This window comes from Peromyscus californicus, unplaced genomic scaffold, assembly GCF_007827085.1.
Source record: "Peromyscus californicus insignis strain IS unplaced genomic scaffold, ASM782708v3 Scaffold_5__1_contigs__length_169319896, whole genome shotgun sequence".
NCBI lineage: Eukaryota > Metazoa > Chordata > Mammalia > Rodentia > Cricetidae > Peromyscus > Peromyscus californicus.
In genome coordinates, this window is record NW_026294573.1 from 8,247,077 (window position 1) to 8,268,794 (window position 21,718).

The window sequence follows — 21,718 nt, forward strand, 5'->3', positions numbered from 1 at the left end:
CCTATCAGAGTCTCCCCTGGGACTGCTGTGTTAAAATTAAGGCAAGGCTGTTATGATTGGCTAAGGTTGTAAAGTTCGGACGCAGAAGTCTAGGGCTAGAGTCACCACAATGGAGAGAGCCTGCTTCTGGAGATAGAAAAATAAAGCTCTTTGCTGCTTGGGACCCTGGATCCAGCTATGTCCGAAGTAACACCCTGCTTTCTCACGGGTCCATGATTTCGTGATGATACCCTTTATTCCTGGCTTCATACCTAGCTCTGTGTAGGCCACGATGAGGCCGATGTGAGTACATCTGTTTTCCCAGTGCCCAACACTATGCCTGACAGAAGGACTCAGAATGGCCCTCCAAGAGGAGGGCTGACTCCCGCAGGGCTGGGCCCCATGAACTGCCCACAGAGGCCATGAAGCCCATGCCTGGTAGACAAGCATGTTTCTTTGTGACAATGTACACATTCCAGAGGTCTTCAGACCACATCCATTCAAGATGCCCCAGGGGACTATGGGAATGATGGTTCCCAGGTCCTGCCATCCATGCTAGCCTTCCAAGAGAGGCCTCTGCATGCTACCATCCATGCTACTCCACATCTCCCTCTCGCCTCCTAGAATCCGGTCACACTCTGACCTTCATCCTAATTCCTGCCCTTCTTGGCACCTGAATCTGCCCAAGAGCCCTAACTGTGGGAAGCCCTAGCCCCTGGATCCCCCACCATCACACACACACACACACACACACACACACACACACACACACACACACACACTGTCTCTGCCTTACCCACGAAGCCCTCACCTGAACCTTGTAGTTGAAGAACTGGGCTGAACGCTTGAAGCGGCGGAAGCCCTCGGTCTCTTTTGTGGCCACAGTGAGGACCAGAAGGTTGTCTGCGGACAGAGAAGGACATGAGGGGCTGAATGGGGACAGAGGAGAGTCTTGAATAGCGGCCTTCTTCATCACACCTCTACAGACAAGGGTTCAGGCTGTGCCAGGGGCCATCCAGTGGGTTAAGGACAGAGTTGGGGCATAACCCTTGTTTCCCTATTCCCTGGGCTCCCTCTATGTGGAAACTGACAAACAGGACAGGCAGCACCCAGGGGAGGGCATCTGCACCCTGCCTTATGAAACCAAGTCTCTGGCTTTAGAGGGTGCAAGCATCATGGGGGTGGCGGGGAAGACGCCCTGAGTGCTGACCATGGGAGGATCTCTCCGGCCAGCGCTGGGCATTAGAGCGGGAATAGCAAATGCAGAGTTCACGAGGCCACTTGCTCTCTATGCATACACTGAGGGTGGACATACTCATCCACTCTGGTCTCCCCCAAGCCTACGAGGCTGACTCTCCCAATGCCATGCTTCCAGTTCAGGCTGCCTGGGATGGAAACCGACTTGAAATCCCCTCACCAGTCCATGTCTGTGGTCCTGAGCAGCTGGTACTCTTTCCTCCCTCTCCCTCCCTCTCCTTTTGAAAAGGGGTCTCATGTAACCCAACCCCATATCCGGCTAAGTGGTAACAAAGCTGCCGTGAACTTCTCTATTGATTTTCCCGCCTCCACTCCCAAATGCTGAGGTTGCAGGCATGGGCTACCATACTCGACCACACTCCACGAGCCTGGCTTTGTCAATACCCTCTTAACAAGGGACCTCTCCCCGCTCTGCAGTGTGACTTCACCCCTGCAACAGAACGTGCTAGAAGCATCCCCCAAGACATCGTCTGTGGGAGTCCCCAGAAGGCCCTCTCGACCCCACTGTGAGGCTGTGATGCCTGAGGAGTTGGGGGTTGGGAGCTGGCCTGCCTGGCTAGATCCTTGCAAACTCTGTGAATCCCAGAGCCAGTCATAACGACACCTCTCCCTTCCCTACTATCGAGTCCTGTGAATCCCACTCCTGCCCTTGGAGGGTGGGGGGCAGGCCCACTACTCTGTAGGGGTATTTGCTCCGCCCATGACCCTGGGCTGTACGGCCCAAAGGAGGTGGTGCTTGCTGCAGTGAGCTCAGATAAGAAGCTGGAGAAGGGACACAGGTCCCTTCCCCTGGCTCCTGGCTGAGAGGTGGATTTGCTCCTGGTCAGATCAGAGGACGACTTCTGCTGTCTGCTCCGTTCTGTAATTGTGAGTGTTATATGTTAATAAATTCTGTTACCCACTTAATAGACTCACGTGGCTGTTATGGCTCCTTTGCACCCAGGACTCCCATTTACCTAGGTGAACAGAAACACACACACACACACACACACACACACACACACACACACACACACACACACACACATTGCACACACGCACACAGAAAAAACAAAACAAACCCCAAACCCAAAAACCCAGCCAGGCCAGCGACAGGCAGGTAAGGCCTTCGCCTACCACTGGATGTAAGGAGTTAGAGCTGGGAGAACAAAAGGCCCAGCTCTCCCAAGCTGGCTGAGGCTGCATAGGCAGGAGGCTGTCCCTGCAGCAAGGGATCAATGCCAGCGGGGCAAGCAGGGATTGGCAGGACCCAGCAGGGTGGGCCTGGGGAGGAGCAGACAATGCCATAAACAGCTGTGGAGGAGTAACCTTAACCTCCCCACTTGACCCACTTGGGGGCCCAGAGAAGAAAGCTGATGCTTACATGAGGGGAAGGGCTGCCTCCAGCTCTGGCCTGAATGGTTAAGTCTCCCTGCAGGTGAGAAGAACCAGTCACTAGCTCTTTGAGGCCCTCTTGCCAAAAGGGGGGCAAAAGAGTGTCATAGGCTAGCATGTGTATACGTGTGTGTGTGTGTGTGTGTGTGTGTGTGTGTGTGTGTGTGAGAGAGAGAGAGAGAGAGAGAGAGAGAGAGAGAGAGAGAGAGAGAGAAAGAGAGAGAGAGATTGATTTTCTGGGTTCTCCAAGGGAGGAGGCCAGAGACGAGAGCAGAAGAGGGCCTAGGCAACAAGTCTTCCATTCTCAAGGCCCTGCTTTCGGACACCCCTAAGCAAGGATGGCTAACCTTAAGCCAGCAAGATGGTTCAGCAGGTAAAGGTGCTTGGCGCCCATCTGAAGACCTGAGTTTGATCCTGGAAGCCACATGGTGGAAGGAGAGAACTGACTTGGGCTCCTGCCAGCTGTCTTCTGACCTCAACAGATGTGAGTAAATGCAGAAGAGAATGAAGGAAAGAGAGAGAAAGAAGAAAATGCCCATTTCTTCATCTGCCTCAGGAAACTGGCTGATGGGGCTGAAGCAGAGGCCCCTGGCTTCCCAGACCTTCCTCATGCCTCCCAGGAACCCAGACTCCTGCCTCCTCTCCATTCCACTAACCTGTCCTCAACACTCACTCCTTCCCCTGCCTACCTCCTCCAGGCAGCCCTCCTTCATTTCACTCCTGATCTGCCCACTTGGTCGGACCAGTAGTTGATGTACCCATACGAACCTGGCCCTTTTCCCTAGGGCTACAGCTCTTCCCTGGGCCTTCCTCTCTCACACCAAGGGATAATACACTCTGTTGTTTAAGGAGCAACAGGAGAAGCTGATTTTAGTAAGAGTGGCCTTCAGCTGAGTCCTTCTAAGACGCCACATGCTGCAAGAAGCGAGCTATGTTCATCGCTGAATTCATCACTCCATGAGGAGCTAGGCATGGTAGCACACACCTGTAATTCCAGCATGAAGGAGATGGAGGCAGGGGCATCCCGAGTTCAGGGTCACTCGTCACTATATCCCAGTTCAAGACCAGCAGGGCCTAAATGAGATTCTATCTCAAAAACAAAGAAACAAACACACCCTCTAAGGGCAGTACTACTTTTACCTTCTTTCTACAGAAGAGGAAACTGAGGCACAGAGAAGATAAGGATGTGCCTAAGGTCACAGACCTGGAAGTGAAACAAGTGAACTGGCTAGCATTTTTGTTTTGTTTAGTTTGAGACACAGTCTCACTATGTAGCCCTGGATGGTCTGAAACTTACTGTATAGACTAGGCTGGCCTTGAACTCATAGAGATCCGCCTGCCTCTGGCTCCAAAGTGCCAGGATTAAAAGCATTTTCCATCATGCCTGGATGTTTTTTGTTTTGAATACAGGGTCTTACTAAGTGGCCTAGCCTGGCCTCAAACTCACAATCTTCCAGCCTCAGCCTCCCAAGGGCTGTGACTGATTACAGCACTGTACCACCATGCACAGATCACAGCCACATTGTTTTTGTTGTTGTTTTGAGACAGGGTCTCTCTACATAGCCTTGGCTGTCTAGGAATTCACTATATAGACCAAGCTGGCATGAACTCACAGAGATCCACCAGCCTCTGCTTCCGGAGCGCTGGGATTGAAGGTGTGCGCCACCATGCCCAGCCACATCCTCTTGGCATGAGCTCACAGAGATCCTCCTGGCTCTGCCTCCCGAGTGCTGGGATTAAAGGCGCGTGCCACCACCACCTGGCCCCACATCCACACTTTTAACCTGCCACAGTACTCAGCAGGGTAGAGCATCAGACTAAACACAGAATCCAGAATTCCTAGGGCTTCTCAGGCTCCTCCAGTGCAGGTATCCTCTCCAGTTCGCTCTCAGGCGTACAAGAGCTCTGGGCCACCCACACCGTGTCAACAGGAGGCTTAGGTTACACCAGGGTACCACCCCCACTTCCCTGATGCCTGTTTTGTATGCTCAACAGCCACCAGGGCCACATGGGCCTGGCACCCTGTAAGCTTAGCCCTCCCCAACCTGCTGCCCAAAGTCCAGCAATCATTTCCCCAGATGGACAAACTGTGACCCAGGTCTTCAGAGAAGAAAGAGAGATGGCAGAGCAGGGTGGTAAGGACAGATGGCTCAGCCAGTAATTTAGCCTCCCTGTGCCTCAGTTTCTTCATCTGCACCACAGAAATCATGGATAAAGGAGCCCACTTTCAGAGACTCTAGTGAGGACTCAACAAGTATCTGAAGTCTGAAGAGCTGAGCTCAGTGTCTGTCAGGTGATGCCTCAATTCTTGACACAGAGGGGTACCCTGCCAAGAGAGGGAGCTGTGCACCCTCAGGCACAGCCCTTCCCCTGGCACTGCTGGGTCAGGACACCTGAAGCCCTGTCATCAGCAGGGGCCTGTCTCTGACTTCCTAGAGAGCAGCTGAGGCTCTAACTGGGATGGTCTGGAGTAGAAGGGCATGCATCATCAGCAGGAGAAGGTGAGATGGAGGGGATGGAGGGGGTGGCCAACTACAGAACTCCAGGCTCCTGCCAGGGAGTGGACCCAGGCCCTTTGCACACATTACCAGCTGAGCCCTGTGGTCAGACTTCCCTATCAGATATTCTCCTCATCTATCTTCCTGCCCTCCTGGGTTAGACCCTCCAGGAAAACTAGTTAATCTAAGCACAGAGAGAAAATGCCCAGTGCCTTGGCTTTAAGGGGATTCGGGGACTGGCCTCATCTGAGGCATCTCTCATGATCTCTAGGAATGAGGTATTGCCACCCGGCATTGAGGTCATGAACACCAATATTCTCAAAGACTGTGCATCATCAAAGTTACTAGTGGGAGGCGTGTGACCCTGTGTATGTATAATTTAGCACAGAATCATCAGGCATGCAAAAGTCCGTGGTTCCCAGCACATGAGTTTCAAAGCCAGGTTCCTTCCTTTCATTCTTTTTTTTTTTTTTTTTGGTCAGGGTCTCGAGTAACCTAGACTGACTTCAACTCTTTATGTTGCTGAGGATGACCTTGAAGGTCTGACGACCCTGCCTTAACCTCCCTGAGTACTGGGGTTATAGACATGCATAACCATGCTCAGTCTCTGCAGTGCTGGAGATCAAATCCTGGGCTGCATGCATGTCAGGTATGTGCTCTAACAAACTGGGCAGCTTCTCCAACCCATCCAGATTCCTTTAACTATCCTATCATCCACCATGTCCAGGCCAGCTCCCAGGTCCTCCAGCAGGATGGGCGGAGGGGAACAGGATGCTCTGGAGAATGTGGTCAGTTTGGCTTTGCCTGTCTGGGGTGGTCCACAGTCTGACCTAGGTGGGGGTTGTCTCAGGGACTCAGAGAACAGTGCTGGGGTGGTACAGTCCAGCAAGGGGTGGGAGGACAGGAGCACTCACTCAGGATAGTGGGACACAGTTAGAAACCCAGTAGCCCTTGGAGAAGCAGAATGAGCACTTGGCCAGGAGTCCGGCCGACCTGGGACCAACCACTCTCAGCTGCATGCCTCGCTTACCTCCTTCACTCCAAAGCCCCTCCCTCACCCTAAAGATAACAAGAGCTCCGAGCTGGGCTCTGGAACCAGACACACCCAGAGATGGGGACGAAGCCATTTCCAATGCCCACAAGCTGTGGGGGAAAACAATCAACTCTGGAGCCTCAGTTTGTGAAGCTGGAAAATGGGGATGATATAAGCAAACACTCCCAAAGTAGCAAACGTGCTTAACTGGTGAGGCCGGGCTGCAGCAGCTCGTGTACGATCAACAGGAGCCTTGCTACTTATTATGGGAATTATCACGGGCTCCTCTGAGCATTGAATGGTGGTGGAGGGTGTGGGGTGCTTTGGCTATCTCCTCTCCTGCCCGCTGCACAAACGTGGGAATCGTGGCCCCATGAGAGGAAGTGATCTGTCGGAGTCACTCGCGGGCAAGTGGACAGATGACCGCAACCCAGCTCCCCCGCCCTCCCAGCCCAGGTCGCCTGGACACCCCGGTCCTCGGCAAGGCAGCCGGTCACCGCTCCCCCACCGCGCCCTCACCCTCCAGTTTGGCGTCGTCCTTCGCCTGGGCCAGAAGGAGCCAGGCCACGGGGGCCAGGAGCAGCAGGGGCCGCATAGCCAGGTCTGGGTACGATCCGCGGGCACTGAGACTCGAGCTGAACTGGAAACTTCGCGACCCGGCGGGCGGGCGCTGCCACGCACTGGGCCCGCCCCGGGGGCGGTGCCGCGTACTCCTCCGCCCGCCCCGGGGAAGGGTTTTCTTGCTTAGGCGCGCAGGTCCTCCAGACGTGGGGCAGGTCTTTATGGTCCCTGGGTCCTGTGGCCAGCCGGCCCGTGCTCTTCCCCTCTCTCTCTCTCCAAGGGTTGCAACGCTATCCAGAGAAAAAATTGGGCTAGGAGGGCGAGGCCTTGATGTCTAGAAGAGTGGGGCTTAACATTCACTGGGATCTGCACAGAGATGGTGGGATCTGTCGGGCACCTCAGAGTTGCCTCTTAGAGATTTCATTTTCTTTATGTCTTCCCCCAACTCCAGAGGTGAGGGTTTGAGCCTAGGGTGGACGCGGGTGTTGACACCGCTGAGGATGCTGGAACTATAGAAAGTCTAGCCCAGGCTCCCAAAAGGAAATCCCTTAATTCGCCTTTTCTGCCCCGGGAGGGAAGTCTGAAAAGAGTCAAAGAAATTCTTGCTGCAGAGGTTAATTGTGGTATGGATGTGTGGGTGGGTGGATGGATGGGTGGATGGAGTGAAAATTTTCAAGGCATTTTCACAGACACCCAGTGTAAAAACGGACCAAAGGTTTCCGGAGCAAAGGTTCCTGGTCCAGATGTCAGCTGTGCACATCCACATCTGGACGGAAATCCTGCCCAGCTGTAGAACAGAGCTCAAACAGGGACCCTGGATTGGACTCTAGGGCAGGATTTTGGGGGAAAGGACTCAGAGAGTTCAAGAGAAGTGGTCTTTCATGGGCGCTACTGTATCTACAGAATGCTAAGTGGGAAAGGCTGTCTCTTCAGTAAGACTCACTCATTAAAAACAGATTCTCAGCCTTGTGGCCAGGTAAAAACAATGCTGGGTGGGGTAGGGTGAGATGTGCCTAAATCCCAGCACCCAGGAGGTGGAGATAGGAGATCTGTTGTCCAAAGCCAGCCTCAGCTGCACAGTCAGCCTCAGCTGCACAGCCAGACTCTGTCAGGGAAAAAGAGAGTGAAGGAAAAGGAAACGCCAGGCATCTCAGATAAGCTGGAATCCCAGCACTCAGGAGGTGGAAGCAGGATCAGGAGTTCAAGACATGCTCAGCCATACAGCTAGTTGAGGCCAGCATGGACTGCATGAGACCCTATCTCAAAACAGCCCCCCCCCACCAAAAATAAATAAAATTGCAGACAAATGTTTGCAAAGATCATTTCCAGGTTGTGGTATAAAAATGTACATAATTTACACAGCATTTCTATGTCATATTATTTCTGGACGGTTCTTTTCTTGTCTCTTTTTTCCTTTCCCTTCTTTCTTTCTTGAGAAAGATGTACAATATTTGTACAACTGAGGACCATGTGCCCTTTGGGGAAAATGGGAACAGCCTGGAAAACTGCAGAAGTTTATTGTACAGAGGTTTACTTACACAGTAGAATTGAGGCCCAGGACTACCCAGCAGCAAGCTCAAGGTCACAAGACAAGCCAGAGGAAGAGGCCTAGAACAGAACCTAGAACATTTGCTTCCTAGCTGGGAGCTGCTGCAGCTGGGGTCAGGACTTGGTGCCAAGCTTCCCCCCCCCCCCCCCCCCCCCCGCCCAGCTGTTTTGGGCTCAGAAGGCTGCAGACTGAGATTCCAGACCCTTAGAAGAGGAAGTGCAAGGACGAAGGGAGGAAGAGTCAGCCAGCCTGGCTCTTTTTTGGGGGGGGGGTGTTTTAGTTTTTCAAGACAGGGGTTCTCTGTGTAGCCCTGGCTGTCCTGGAACCCACTCTGTAGACCAGGCTGGCCCCAAACTCACAGAGAGCTGCCTGCCTCTGCCTCCTGAGTGCTGGGATTAAGGCATGCACCACCACCACCCAGCTCAGCTGGCTCATTTTTAATGATCTCATTCCATGCTCATAATTGACTCTAGTCAGGCAGTTTGCATCCGTTTGCAAAATGAGAAACTGAGGTTCAGAGAAGCATCAGCTTGGCATTACACAATTGATGTGGGACCACAGTAAGGAAGCATCAGACAGTTCCCAGAGTCTAGGGAGACTCTCAATAGTGATATGCCCTGGACATTCCCAGGCACTCTCCAGAGTCTAAATTAAGAGGGATCGGTTTTAGAGACTGCCTGCCTCTTCAGGAGGAAAAATTCACACTGGCAAAGCTTTGCTTTACTCTTTTGGTGTCTGTTTCCTGTTTGTTTCACCAAAGTGCTTGAACTTGAACCTGGTCCAAGCACCATCTAGAATGGCCTGTCTCTTTAAGCAGAGGTGGTGGCTGCTGTCCAGATGTTGCTTCTGGTATTTCTAGTACGTGCTATGCGTGCTATGGACTGTTAAAGGCACAGGACTCCACTTTATTAGGAAGGTGTTGGACAACTGCAGGATGGGGAAAGGTGTGTGTGTGTGTGTGTGTGTGTGTGTGTGTGTGTGTGTGTGTGTGTGTGTGTCTCATTTCCTTTGTCGGCCTGTGAAGGAGCCACAGCTTCGTGCGATGACCACACTTTGAGTTGTCTGATGGGCTGTCATTTCCCACTGGTATTAGCCCCAATAGAATACTAGAATTCTCTCAGCTTTTTCTTTAAATAAAACAAATAATAAGCAAATATACATCTTACGCAACAGTTTCTGGCTAGAAAAATAAAATGCATATATTTATCTGCAAAGCAAATAGACTGGAAAAATGTCCTAGAAACAAGTACATTGGTTGCACCAGGGCTGGGGCCTCAGGAGGGAAGATGACTCTTTGGCGCTAAGCTAAATAGTGAACGCTTCATATGAGCCATGCAGTGTGTTAAACTTCAAGCACTTGTCCAATTTAAGTCTCAGAGCAAGCCTAATTTATTGTATGATACCCATTTTATAGGTAGAGAAACTGAGGCCCATGGGGTTACTTGCTGTGGCCGACTCCTGCCTCTGAGCACTCCCATACCCATGCCTTGGGGTATTTGAGGATGACAAGGAGTTAGGAGCACACGTAATAAATAAGGCTTTGATCTAGAAATCTGTCTTGATGAACTGCTTCCCAAGAAACATGCACAGAAGTAGGTCAAGATATACTTCCATTACACCAGTGTTTGTAGCAAAAATACTCACAGGGGCTGGGGTGGTGGCTCAGTGGAGGACCTGAGTTTGGTCTCCAGTACTCATTTTAAAAAGCTAGGCTCGGTGGTGTGCACTGAAATTCCAGCACCGGGGGGTAGGGACAGGAGGATCTCTGGGGCTTGCTGGCCAGTCATTCTAGCAGAATCAACAAGCTCTGGGTTCAGTTTCAAAGAATAGGATGGAGGGCAGGTAAGATGGCTCAGTAGGTAAGGGGGCTTGCTGCAAAAGCCTGGCAATGTAAATGCGACCCCTGGAACTCATCCAAAGGGCAAGGAAAGAACTGGCCTCCCAGAATTGTCCTCAGACCTTGTGTAGTACAAATATCCAAACACACATAAATCATGCTCACATGCACACACAATAATTATACATTTTTGAAAATTAAAAAGAGAGGTTAGTGGGATGGCTTGGGGGTTAAGAGGCCTGCACCCCACATCAAGCAGCTCACAAGTGCCTGTAGCTCCAACTCCAGGGATCCCACACCATCTTCTGACTTGGACAAACCACCCTGTGCATTTGGAGGTCAAAGGACAACTTGCAGGAGTTAGTTCTCTCCTTCCGTCATGTAGGTCCTGGATACAGAACTCAGGTTATCACGCTTGGTGGCCAGCTTGCACGATTTTAATCCTAGCGACTAGGGATGATAAGAAAAGAGGATGATCCCTTGGGCCCAGGAGTTGTTTGAAGTCCAGCCTGGACAACACAAGAGAGATCCTGTCTCAAAGATAAATAAATAGTAAAATACAATCAGAACAGGATGAGCACTCTCCCAATGGGACACTGGCTCACAACTTCAGCAAACAGCTTTCCGTCTGCTTACGGTCCACTACAAGCCACCTCAAATGACCATTTAATTGTCGACTGCAAATTTGCAACTGGCTGGCTGGCTCTGGATTGCCCAGTAGCCAAAGTGGAAACAATCGCCCATTGTTTGCCCCAATCCAAAGTGGAAACAACCACCTATTGTGTGCTGGAGTGCCCCAGTTGAATTTTTTCCCCCCTAGATGGATGCTGCAGGCCTTGTCAAAGTATGAAATCTTAATGTCTCATGTTATTTAATGAATTAAATCTCAGTATTCACATCAAGAAAACGACTTGATGCGCTCAGGAAACAGACAGTCCTGGGCTGGATTTATGACGTCCCACTCTGGTGTACTCGCAATCAGGCAGATTTGGGCACGTCAACAAAGTATTTCCTAGGAAATCATTTTTCACTAAGTACTCTTTTCTTCCTCCCCTGCCTTCCCTCCTCCCTCCACTTCCTTTCTCCTTCCTTCCTCCTTCCTTCCTTCCTTCCTTCCTTCCTTCCTTCCTTCCTTCCTTCCTTCCTTCCTTCCTTCCTTCCTTCCTTCCTTCCTTCCTTCCTTCCTCCCTTCCTTCCATTTACCCGTACTCACTGAAAAGCTAGGCTTAGTGGTGTGTACTGAAATTCCAGCACTGGAGGGTAGAGACATGACGATCACTGGGGCTTGCTGTCTTTTCTTTACTCAGGAATAGTTTTACAGAAACAGTACGTTTTAACTTTAGGGCTGTTGAAACCATCAGCAGCAAACGAGGCGCAACACATGTTGGATTTGGCTTGCTCTGTGATTTTCTTTTCTTTCTTTCTTTTTTTTTTTTTTAAACGGGAGATTTGGACTCCGGCCCACCCCTCTGCTCTCCTAATGCCTTCCCTCTCCCCCGCCCCGCCCCGCGTCCCGGCCACGCCCCCAGAGAGACTCCACCTCTCCTCCAAATCCCGCCCCCGGCCGCTTTTCCGTCTGTCGCAAAGGACTCGGCGACGCTTTACGGCTGGCGGCGTTTGACGGCTGGGAGGCAACCGAGAAGAAGGAGGAAGCGGTGGCGGTAGCTGCCGGGACGGCTGCGGCTGGCGTCGAGGTGGTCGCGGCGACGCGGGCCAGGGAGTGAGTGGCGGCGGCCGGGCGGGCGGGCTGGGCGGCGGGCCCGATGTGGCTGCAGCAGCGCCTGAAGGGGCTGCCAGGGCTGCTGTCGAGCAGCTGGGCCCGCCGCCTCCTCTGCCTGCTCGGCCTCCTGCTGCTGCTCCTCTGGTTCGGGAGCTCCGGAGCGCGGCGGGCGGCGGGCGGCCTGCGCTTGCCGTCCTGGGCCCACAGCGAGCCGGGCGCCGCCGAGCCGTCCGCCTGCCTGGAGGCGGCCACCCGTGCGTGGCGCGGCCTGCGTGATCGCGGCGAGGCGGTGCCGCTGGGCCCCGGGGTGCCAGCCCTGGTGGCCAACGGCTTTCTGGCTCTGGACGCCGCCTACAACCGGCTGTGGGTGACGCCCGGGGAGCGGGAGCCTGCGGTGGCGCCGGACTTCGTGCCCTTCGTGCAGCTGCGCCCGCTGAATGTGCTGGCTGAGGCTGGAGAGGCGGTGCTGCTGCTGCGGGAGGGCCTGCTGCGCCGAGTGCGCTGCCTGCAGCTGGGGACCCCGGGCTCGGGCCCTGCCTCTGGTGTCGCCGGGCCAGCTTCGGCCTCCGGGCTCTCCGCGGGGTCGGGCCGTGACTGCGTGCTACTGCAGGAGGACTTCCTAGCGCACCGAGGCCGACCCCATGTCTATCTGCAGCGCATCCAGCTCAACAATCCCACGGAGCGCGTGGCTGCGTTGCAGACTGTGGGGCCCACCGCGGGCCCAATACCCAAGTCCTTCACCAGCACTCTGGAGAAGGTCGGAGATCATCAGTTTCTCCTCTACTCGGGCCGGTCCACACCCCTTCCATCGGGGCTGGTGCACCTGGTAGTGGTGGCCTCTAAGAAGTTAGTGAACCGGCTCCAGGTGGCTCCCAAGACACAGCTGGATGAGACGGTGCTGTGGGTGGTGCATGTCTCTGGTCCCATCCACCCCCAGGTGCTCAAAAGCAAAGGAGCCAAGGAGCTCAAGGCGCTGCAGGACTTGGCAAGGAAGGAAATGCTGGAGCTGTTAGAGATGCCCGCCTCGGAGCTGCTTCAGGATCACCAGCACCTCTGGGCCCAGCTGTTCAGCCCAGGTGAGGCCTTGATGGGGGCTTGGTACACAGTCTCCACTCTGCACCAGTGTGCATACGGTCCACTTTAGAAATGTTCTCCATGCTCTGCAGTGGTCACACCGAGGGTTAGAACTTGGGCTTGTGTGAAGGGTTGAATCTCTTCCTAACCTTTGAATCTGTATGATCTAGGCTCTATATGGTCTTAGCTTTCTGAGCCTTAACAGTAAGTTTTATGGGGTTTTAATGAAAATCTGGGTGTAAAGGTTCAGTTTTATTGTTTGTTCTTGGCCTTGAGGCCTGACCTGAGCAGATGGAGGCTTTTGTTTTGTGTGGGAGGGGGTCAGTTCGTAAAGAATAAACCTTCAGGGAGGATACCCCACACCCCACCCCACCCCTCACTCCCTACACTTTGCTTTGCCCACCACAGCCTGCCTGGGCCTGGCCTCAGCTTCTAATGTTTGAGATTGCCGTTGTGGCTGCAGCTATTTTTACCAGACTCCTGGGGGCTTCTTCCAGTAGGTTGGAATGTGCATGCTAAATGAAAACTTTACTTTGTTGCTGTTGTTTTAATACTCTTATTTGTTCTTTGCAAGTGAAAACCTTTCCTGTCAACTGTTACAGAAAATGCAATCATAGTACTGAGTTTTGGTTTCCAGGGTTACAGGTATCGGCACCTGTGGGGTTGTGCAGAGGGAGTTTAGTTCATTCAACAGGTATCTATTCATCAAGTGCTTTTGCCGGAGGCTGTTGGACAAGTGAGCAAAAGGAGTTCTTGTTCAAGCAGTGTTTGCCTTAGTCTGGTGGGGAGGAAGACAGGAGCATGAACATTTTAAGTGAGACAGCTCTTAGAATGGAAAGTGCTGTGGAGAAAAGTGAGCAGTGGAGTGCTGGTGAGTGTGAGGGCTGGGAGGGCTGCTGTCTGCTCCCTGGATGTAGTGCCACTTAGGCCTGAGTCATGTGACAGGGAAGTGGGCATTCAGCCTGGAGACTGCCCTAAACAGGAGCAGGTTAAGCCTGGTGATGAGCAGGAACAGGGTGGTGTGTGAGCTTGAAGCCTTGAGGAAGAACAAGGAGTTTTATTGAGACGGGAAGGTGGGAGTCCTCAGAGTATAGACTGAGGGGGCATGGACACAGGTAAGCGGTTCCTGGGGAGCCCAGGGGAAGGAGGAGACACCGGGTTGTGACATGGAGATAGAAGTGGTGCACTTTGATATTTTGGGAGGTAGGACTTTTGGGCCATGGTTTGGCTGTAGGAAGTGAGACCTGTGGACAGCTCCCTGATTTGGGGGTGTCAACGGTTGCTTGGAAATAACTAGGGGGAGCCTTGGTTGGGGATGAAAGTTCACATAGGTCAGTTATGCCTGTCAGATATCCAGGTGCAGACGCTGAGGGGGTGGTTAGCCCTGTGACTCTAGAGGCCATGTCATTTAAAGCCACAGCACTAAAGCAGATTAAGGTACTTTCCTCTATAACCTCAGCGCTCAGGAGTGAGGCAGAAGGACAATGTGAGTCCAAGGCCAGCCTGTGCTACATAGAGAGACCCCGTCTCCAAATTGGAATAAGATCACATATTAAAATAGCTCTAGGAGGGACTGGAGAAATGGCTCAGTGGGTACAAGCACTGGCTGCTCTTTCAGAGGACCTGCTGCCAGCATCCACATGGCAGCTCACAATGGGCTATAACTCCAGTTTTAAGGCATCAAGGTCGTCTTCTGGCCTCCCAGGGCTCTGTGCATAAATTATGCACAGACACACTTACATATATACATACATACATAAAATATTTTTTTAAGCTATAGTTATTGGAGAGAGTGATAGAAGACCCAGCCAGTATTGGCTAGGACACAAGTGACACCTGGTTGGGTGATAAGACCTGACCCATGTGTGTTGTGCTCGGCTCTGGCAGGAGGTCCCACAGACCCTAGCTGGTCATGTTAGATGTCCTATTACTTAACTCTTTGCATCGCTGTGACAAAAGCAACTGACTGAAGAAGGTTTATTTTGGCTTGTACTTCAGAGGCACAGCCCATCGTAGTGGGAGAGCTGGATGCTGGGACTCAGCTCGCTGTTTCCTTGTACTCAGTCCTGGACCCCAGCCCATGGTGTAGGACCCCTAACATTTAAGGTGGATCTTCCCACCTCAATCTAGTGTAGAAACTCTTCCATAGACGTGCCCAGAGGTTTGTTTCTGTGATAATTCTAAATCCCACCAAGATGAGTGAAGATTTTCATCTCAGGAAGTGAGGATGGCTCTACCATACCCAGGGCACCAAATGGCTGTCCTTTATTACTGGACCCAAAGCTCCACCTTTTTTCGTCCTGGTCTTCCATTTCCTTTGCCTCCAGCCAGGCCTTCCCCTAATGTGCAGCCTTTGTGGTGTTACAGGTGTGGAGATGAAGAAGATTACAGATGCCCACACGCCGTCTGGCCTGACCGTGAACCTGACGCTGTACTACATGCTCTCCTGCTCTCCAGCCCCGCTGCTCAGCCCTTCTCTGAGCCACAGGGAGCGAGACCAAATGGAAGCCACACTCAACTATGAAGACCACTGTTTCAGTGGCCATGCCACCATGCATGCCGAGAACCTGTGGCCAGGCCAGCTCTCCTCGGTGCAGCAGATCCTGCAGCTGGCTGACCTGTGGAAGCTGACCCTCCAGAAGCGAGGCTGCAAGGGGCTGGTGAAGGTTGGCGCTCCAGGTATCTTGCAAGGCATGGTGCTCAGCTTCGGCGGGCTACAGTTCACAGAAAACCACCTGCAGTTCCAGGCCGACCCTGAGGTGCTCCACAACAGCTATGCGCTGCATGGAATACGCTACAAGAATGACCACATCAACCTGGCTGTGCTGGTGGATGCAGAGGGCAAACCCTACCTGCACGTGTCCGTAGAGTCCCGAGGCCAGCCTGTCAAGATCTATGCCTGTGAGGCAGGCTGCCTCCAGGACCCTGTGGAACTGACCTCAGAGCCTGGGGGCCACACCTTCTCTGTCATGGTGACACAGCCCATCACACCACTGCTGTACATCTCCACCGACCTCACACACTTGCAGGATCTGCGGCACACACTGCACCTCAAGGCCATCCTGGCCCACGATGAGCACATGGCCCAGCAGGATCCCGGTCTGCCCTTCCTCTTCTGGTTCAGTGTGACCTCCCTCATCACCCTCTTCCACCTCTTCCTCTTTAAACTCATCTATAATGAATACTGTGGGCCTGGAGCCAAGCCCCTCTTCAGGAGCAAGGTAGGCTACCTCTACTAAAGCCCCAAGCTCCTGCCATTCTCAGCTGTGTCCAAAAAGGGCAGCCTGGCCAGGGGACAGCCTAGGCAGTAATGGGATCTCCTTCAAGCCAGTGCCCACAGCTCTCGGGTCAAAGAGAGGAGTCCATTTTGACAGCAAGCTAGTTATGGTAGTATACTCCTGTTATCCCAGCATTGAAGATGCTAAAGCAGGAAGGTTGTGAGTTTGAGACCAACTTGAACTACATAGCAAAACAAAACAAACAAAAAAAAAACATGCCCTCAGTGGTCAGGCTCTCAGTGTGGGTCGGCTGATGCAATTATTTAGTCAGCCCACGGCAGCAGGCCAGCCAGGCCCTTCCTGCCTCTCCTCTCCCCAATAGTGCCATAGAAAGGTAGACCAGGTAGTGGATCTGTGTCCCGGCATTTAGGAAGCCCTGAGCCCATGCAGGCGATGGGCCAGTCCCCGCCACCAAGAAACTGTGGCATCTGGTTTCTGGTTTAAGGCCAGGCTTGCAGGAAAGCAATGCTTGGCCCTCAGGAGCAGGCAGCAGATGGAGGCAGGTCTGAGTTCCTCATGATGAGGGAACCAGTGGAGACTTGGGTGGAAAAGCGGTGTGGAGAAGGCCTTCCCAGTAGCCAGCTTTTGGCCAGCTTTGATAGGAAAGGTGAGTTCTGCAGCCTCTGGAGCCAGCAGGCTCTTTCCCTACTGGCCACTGGCCACCTACCCTTGCTCTTGCTTGACATGTATGTTCTTAAATGTTCACCATTCAGTTGGGAAGACAAACTGCCTCCCTGAGGAACTGCCCATGCCCCTCACTGCCATGCCAGAGAGAGCCCCATCTCTACATGGAGGTTCATGGGCCACTACATAGTAATTCTAGCCTGGCCATGGGCCGGGAGCTATCTATTTGGCTGAATCTGAGACATTGTCTCTGTGGTCTGCTCCCCTGCCAATGTGTGTATTTGTCTGTTTTGAGATGGCCTCGTGTAGCCAAGGCTGGCCTTGAACTTGCTATGTAGTAGAAGCTGGCTCGCACTTTCCTCCTGCCTCTACTTCCCAAGTGCTGGGATCACGGGTGTGCACCACCATACCTGACTTTTCCCCAGATGTTTCTGTAGCTGGGCTGTGGGTTGGTGCTAAATAGTGACCTCTTGTTTCATTGAGCAGGAAGATCCCAGTGTCTGAGTGAACCTCGAGTCCCGCTCTCGGCCACCGTTTGCACAAGACACCCAGCACTGAGCATCCTGCTGCTGCATGAACAGGGAGCCTTTGGAAGCACCAACCCTTTGTGCCTTGTGGGGGACAGTGACTCAGAAGCGCTTGTGGGTACAAGAGTTTGCACTGGAGGGAAAGAGGGCCGAGGACTCGTGTAAGTTTCCCAGTCAATAAAACAAACCCGTAGGGAGAATACTTGAAGTTGAGCGCACTCCTCCCACTTCCCCCCCGTCTTCTATCCCAGGAAAGAGATCCTCTTTAAAAGACTTGTTGAGGAAAAATTGTGTTCTTTTCCTAATTTAATGTGTTCTTTCTTGAATGGATTTCTAATTTATTTTTGTTGAAGTTTTGCTGGGTGGCTTTTCATCCACCTTAGATCAGGACTGTTGATGGCAACAACCGATCCCTGCCACTCCTTGGCACCCGGGGCCCCAGTCTGGAGGCTGGGCCTGAGCTCCAGGCGGCCACCCTGCCTGGGCAGGTGTGGTTCCCCTGGCCTACAGCCGGTTTGCACATTGCCTCCTTCTCACCTTGAGCCAGCGGGATCTGTCCTTTTGTACTTTGGGTCCCTGGGAAAGGTGTTTAACTTTCTAGTGATGGATGGTTGTGGGCTTTTGAAATACCAAAGCTTTTTTGTTTTTTTTTAAATAAATATCTTTCAAACTTCCATGAGTGATTTGTGTGTGGTTGAACCCTTGGACACATTCATCATACCCTCCCCCATTACTAGATTTTTAGGGTGGTGGTCTTCAGCGGTACACGCCACCTCAACAAGCTGTTTTCTCATGTGGCTGCTGCTGCAAGGCCAGAGCATCTGCCCTGCTGTGCTGCAGGCTCCTCCTCCCTTACCCATCCTAAGGGTCTGGACCCTCCAACCCTGGGCTTTTCTAGCTGGAGCGAAGAGGGTGGCAGACAGTGATGGGCCTTCTGCTCATCGGGGGGGGGAGAGAGAGAGAGAGAGAGAGAGAGAGAGAGAGAGAGAGAGAGAGAGAGAGAGAGAGAGAGAGAGAGATTTCCAGGGATGAGAAAGGGACTGAGTGAGGGATAGCAGCCCTCTGCTGGGGGCTGTCTTCCTTGGGGTTTAGTGGGTTCCCTGGGCTCCCTGTGTTTGTGACTCACCAGAAAGCCTGGCCTGCTTGCCAAGGATCTGTGTGTTCACCACAACAGCTGTTCAAGAGTAAACAAGGGAATAGGGCTGTGTTGTGGGCAGCCCTGGTTTTCATTGCTTCAGTCCACAGTGCTGGGAGGTACGGAGACACGGATACAGGCCAGGTTGCCTCTTCCAGAGAGTAGGAACTGCGCAGTAAGGGTGTCATTTACAGTGTGAAAAGCCCTGCAGTTGTATCAGACTGGAGGCTGCTGGTAACTAGGAGCCATTTGCAGGCCTGGAATCCTTTAGAAAGCAGTGGCAGGAAACCCAGGAGTTCAAGGTCATTCTGACTACATAGTTTGAGGCCAGCCCTGCTGCAAACCTCATGACAAGTTCAGTCTGTAGATGTATCCAACCTTCCCATCAAACAATAAACACAGAACCAATGCAAAGAAGAAAGCCAAGAGGTCAGAGCTAAGAGCCAAAACCTTACCCTTCCTCCTGCAGTGGTCCTACCTCTCCGAACCAGAGCTACCCCTGTGTTAAAGTCTTTATATAGAGTTCCTGTCCTGCCTTCTCATTGGTTGTAAACCCAACCACATGACCGCCTCCTCACAGCCTGTCTGTATAGGCCTCCAGGTTTTCCATGATTGGTATTAAGATTAAAGGCATGTGTATCCAATAATGGCTGTATCCCTGAACACACACAGACTTACCCAGCTCTGCCTACTAAGTGCTGGAATTACAAGCGTACGCTACCACTGCCCTGCTTTCCTATGGCTTGCTAATAGCTCTGACCCCCGGGCAACTTTATTTATTAACATACAAATAACATTTTAATATAAATAAAATATCACCATATCAGTCCCACAATGGACGGAGAGAACCAACTCTCAAAAGTTATCCTCTAATCCCCACATATGTTCTGTGGCCCATGTGAACCATCGTACACGCATAATACACAATAAAAATGTTAAATTGGCTTCAAATTAAATGAGGCCCTGTAAATTACAGCTCTCATTTACAAGCTTACACCAGGTATGGTGACATATGCCTGTAACTGCAGCACTGAGGATGCAGAGGCAGAAGGATTGAAGCAAGTTTGAAGCCAGCCTCTGCTACATAACAAGTACCAGGAGGTACCAGGCCAGCCAGGGCTACAGAGCAAGACACTGTCTCAGTGTCCCCACACCCAAAGCCCTCCACTACCTGTGTTAGGTATTTTATATCAGCGTGGTTTCATGTGGGAGGGAGGTTGCTAGGAGGTTAAGATCTCAGATGCAAACCAGGTATAGTAGTGCACATCTATAATCCTGGCACTCAATATGGACAGTAGTTCATGACCAGTGTGGGCTACACAGCAAGATGGTCTTTAACTCAGTTGCAGTCTGGTGTACATAGCGAGTTCAAGGACAGTCAGGACTGCGTAGAAAGACCCTGTTTCAAACAACAAAAACCCCTCGGACAGACAGATGGGGAGGGCTCAGTGTACTTAATATGTGCAGGTGCATACAGAGGCCAGAAGAGGGCGTTGGATACCCTCTCCATCACGCTTTGCCTGTTCCTCTCAGGCAGTCTTTCTTCCCAAACCTGGGGCTTGCATCTCAGGGAGGCTAGAAGCCGGCAAGCCCCTGTCTCTGCCACCCTCAGAGCTGGGGTTACATGTGGCTTCATAGGAAACACCCAGCTTGTTACATTGGTGCGGGGGATTTGAACTCAAGATCTCACGCTTGCATGGCCAGTACTTTACCCACTGAGCCTTCTCCTTGGGCCTTTTTGTCTGTTTGTTTGTTGTTTGTCTTTTGTTTTTGAGACAGGTTTCATGTAACCCAGCCTGGCCTTGGATTTGGTATATAGCTAGGGATGGCTTTGGACTCATAATCCTCCTGCTTCTACCTCCCAGCTGCTAAGACAGTAGGCATGTGCCACTATGCCTAGCGTGGCTTGTGACTTTAAATATTTTTTCATTATCTTTAATTTTGTGTATGTACCTGTGTGGATATGTGCCTGTAAGTACAGGTGCCCTCAGAGACTAGAGGCATCCGAGTCCCTGGAGCTGGAGTTCCTGCAATTGTTACTCAGCTTATGTAGGTGCTGGGAATCAAACCTGGGTCTTCTCAAAAGCAGTGTATGCTTTCAACTGCTGAGCCATGTCTCCAGCCTGTGAGTTTGGTTTTTCCTTTCTTCTTTTCTTTAAATTTTATTTTTATTTTATGTGCATTTTGTGTTTTTCTGTGGGTGTCGGGTCCCCTGGAACTGGAGTTACAGACAGTTGTGAGCTGCCATGTGGGTGCTGGGAATTGAACCCAGGTCATCTGCAAGAGTAGTCACTGCTCTTAACCACTGAGCCATCTCTCCAGCCCTGAGTTTTGGTTTTTGAGATGGTCTTTCTGTGTAGCTCAGGCTAACCTCCTGCCTCAGCCTCCTAAGTGCTGATTGTAAACAAGAGCCGCTATGCTTGAGTTTCTCAGGAGTCTTCCTCAGCATTGATTATAAAATGCACAGCCCATACCCAGGTGTCTAAGGCGGGCTCTGGCCTCTGCCATTCCCATGATGTGACCTCTGACCGTTTGCTTTCTGTTTCTGTTTCGGCCTTGCTGGCTCCTTCACACAACCCGGTTCTTCCCAACAGCTGGAAAATTGAAATGTTTCGCCCACTGCATGGCTTCTTGTACCCCATCCCTCACCCTGCAGCCAGCCACCTTTGATCCTTGTCGTTACTGTGGCACAGGTGTGAGTAACCCCACAGTACCTGTTTTGGGAACTCTTGTCTTCAGATGTAACTTGGAAGCCCTGTGAGGGTAACACTACTTGGGGGTAACATTTCAAGTGTTGTCTCTTCTCTTTCCGGGGTGCACAGTTAGTCTCCCCCCCCTCCCCCGTCCCTCCATTTATTTGTGTGTATGTGTTAGTATGCATCCCACAGTACATGTGTGGAAGTCAGAACAGCTTGCAGTACCCTCGGTTCCCTCCTCCCACTATGCAGGTCTCTAACCTCCTTAGAGGGCCAGGGTAGCTCACCAGAGGAGGATAAGACCTTGAGTTGGCACCTGAACGTGCCCATCCAGGGTAGAAATGGTGTGAGTACACCAACAGATCCAGGGATGGTTTAGGTACAAGGGAACAGAAATAGCCTGCTATGCTGGAGTTGACAGACAGAAGCTGGGGTTTGCCTACATCACCATCCACCTCAGAGGGTGAGAGTTGGCTCTGGTCCTAGTCCAGGGCTGTGATAGGAGAGATGCTAATCACCTCTGTCTTGATCACCATCATACTTTTAGCCAGTCTCCAGTTTCTTCCAAAACCAAAG

At 52.1% G+C, this 21,718-nt stretch overlaps 2 protein-coding genes across 2 annotated transcripts in view; one reads left to right on the forward strand and one right to left on the reverse strand.

The window, feature by feature from the left end:
* Plod1 (procollagen-lysine,2-oxoglutarate 5-dioxygenase 1) overlaps window positions 1-6,832 on the reverse strand; it is a 29,936-nt gene extending 23,104 nt beyond the window's left edge. Inside the window, exons 1-2 of the mRNA XM_052717889.1 lie at window positions 6,661-6,832; window positions 791-882 (exon numbers count right to left, since the gene is read on the reverse strand). Coding sequence (XP_052573849.1) covers window positions 791-882; window positions 6,661-6,736 — 168 coding nt within the window. The 5' untranslated portion in view covers window positions 6,737-6,832. The remainder of the gene's footprint in view (window positions 1-790; window positions 883-6,660) is intronic.
* A 4,909-nt stretch (window positions 6,833-11,741) lies between these two features.
* Kiaa2013 (KIAA2013 ortholog) lies at window positions 11,742-17,985 on the forward strand. Its single transcript, XM_052717771.1, has 3 exons — window positions 11,742-12,884; window positions 15,250-16,103; window positions 17,271-17,985. The coding sequence occupies exons 1-3, from the start codon at window positions 11,852-11,854 to the stop codon at window positions 17,286-17,288; spliced, it is 1,905 nt and encodes a 634-aa protein (XP_052573731.1). The 5' UTR covers window positions 11,742-11,851; the 3' UTR covers window positions 17,289-17,985.
* The last annotated feature ends 3,733 nt before the right edge of the window (window positions 17,986-21,718 follow it).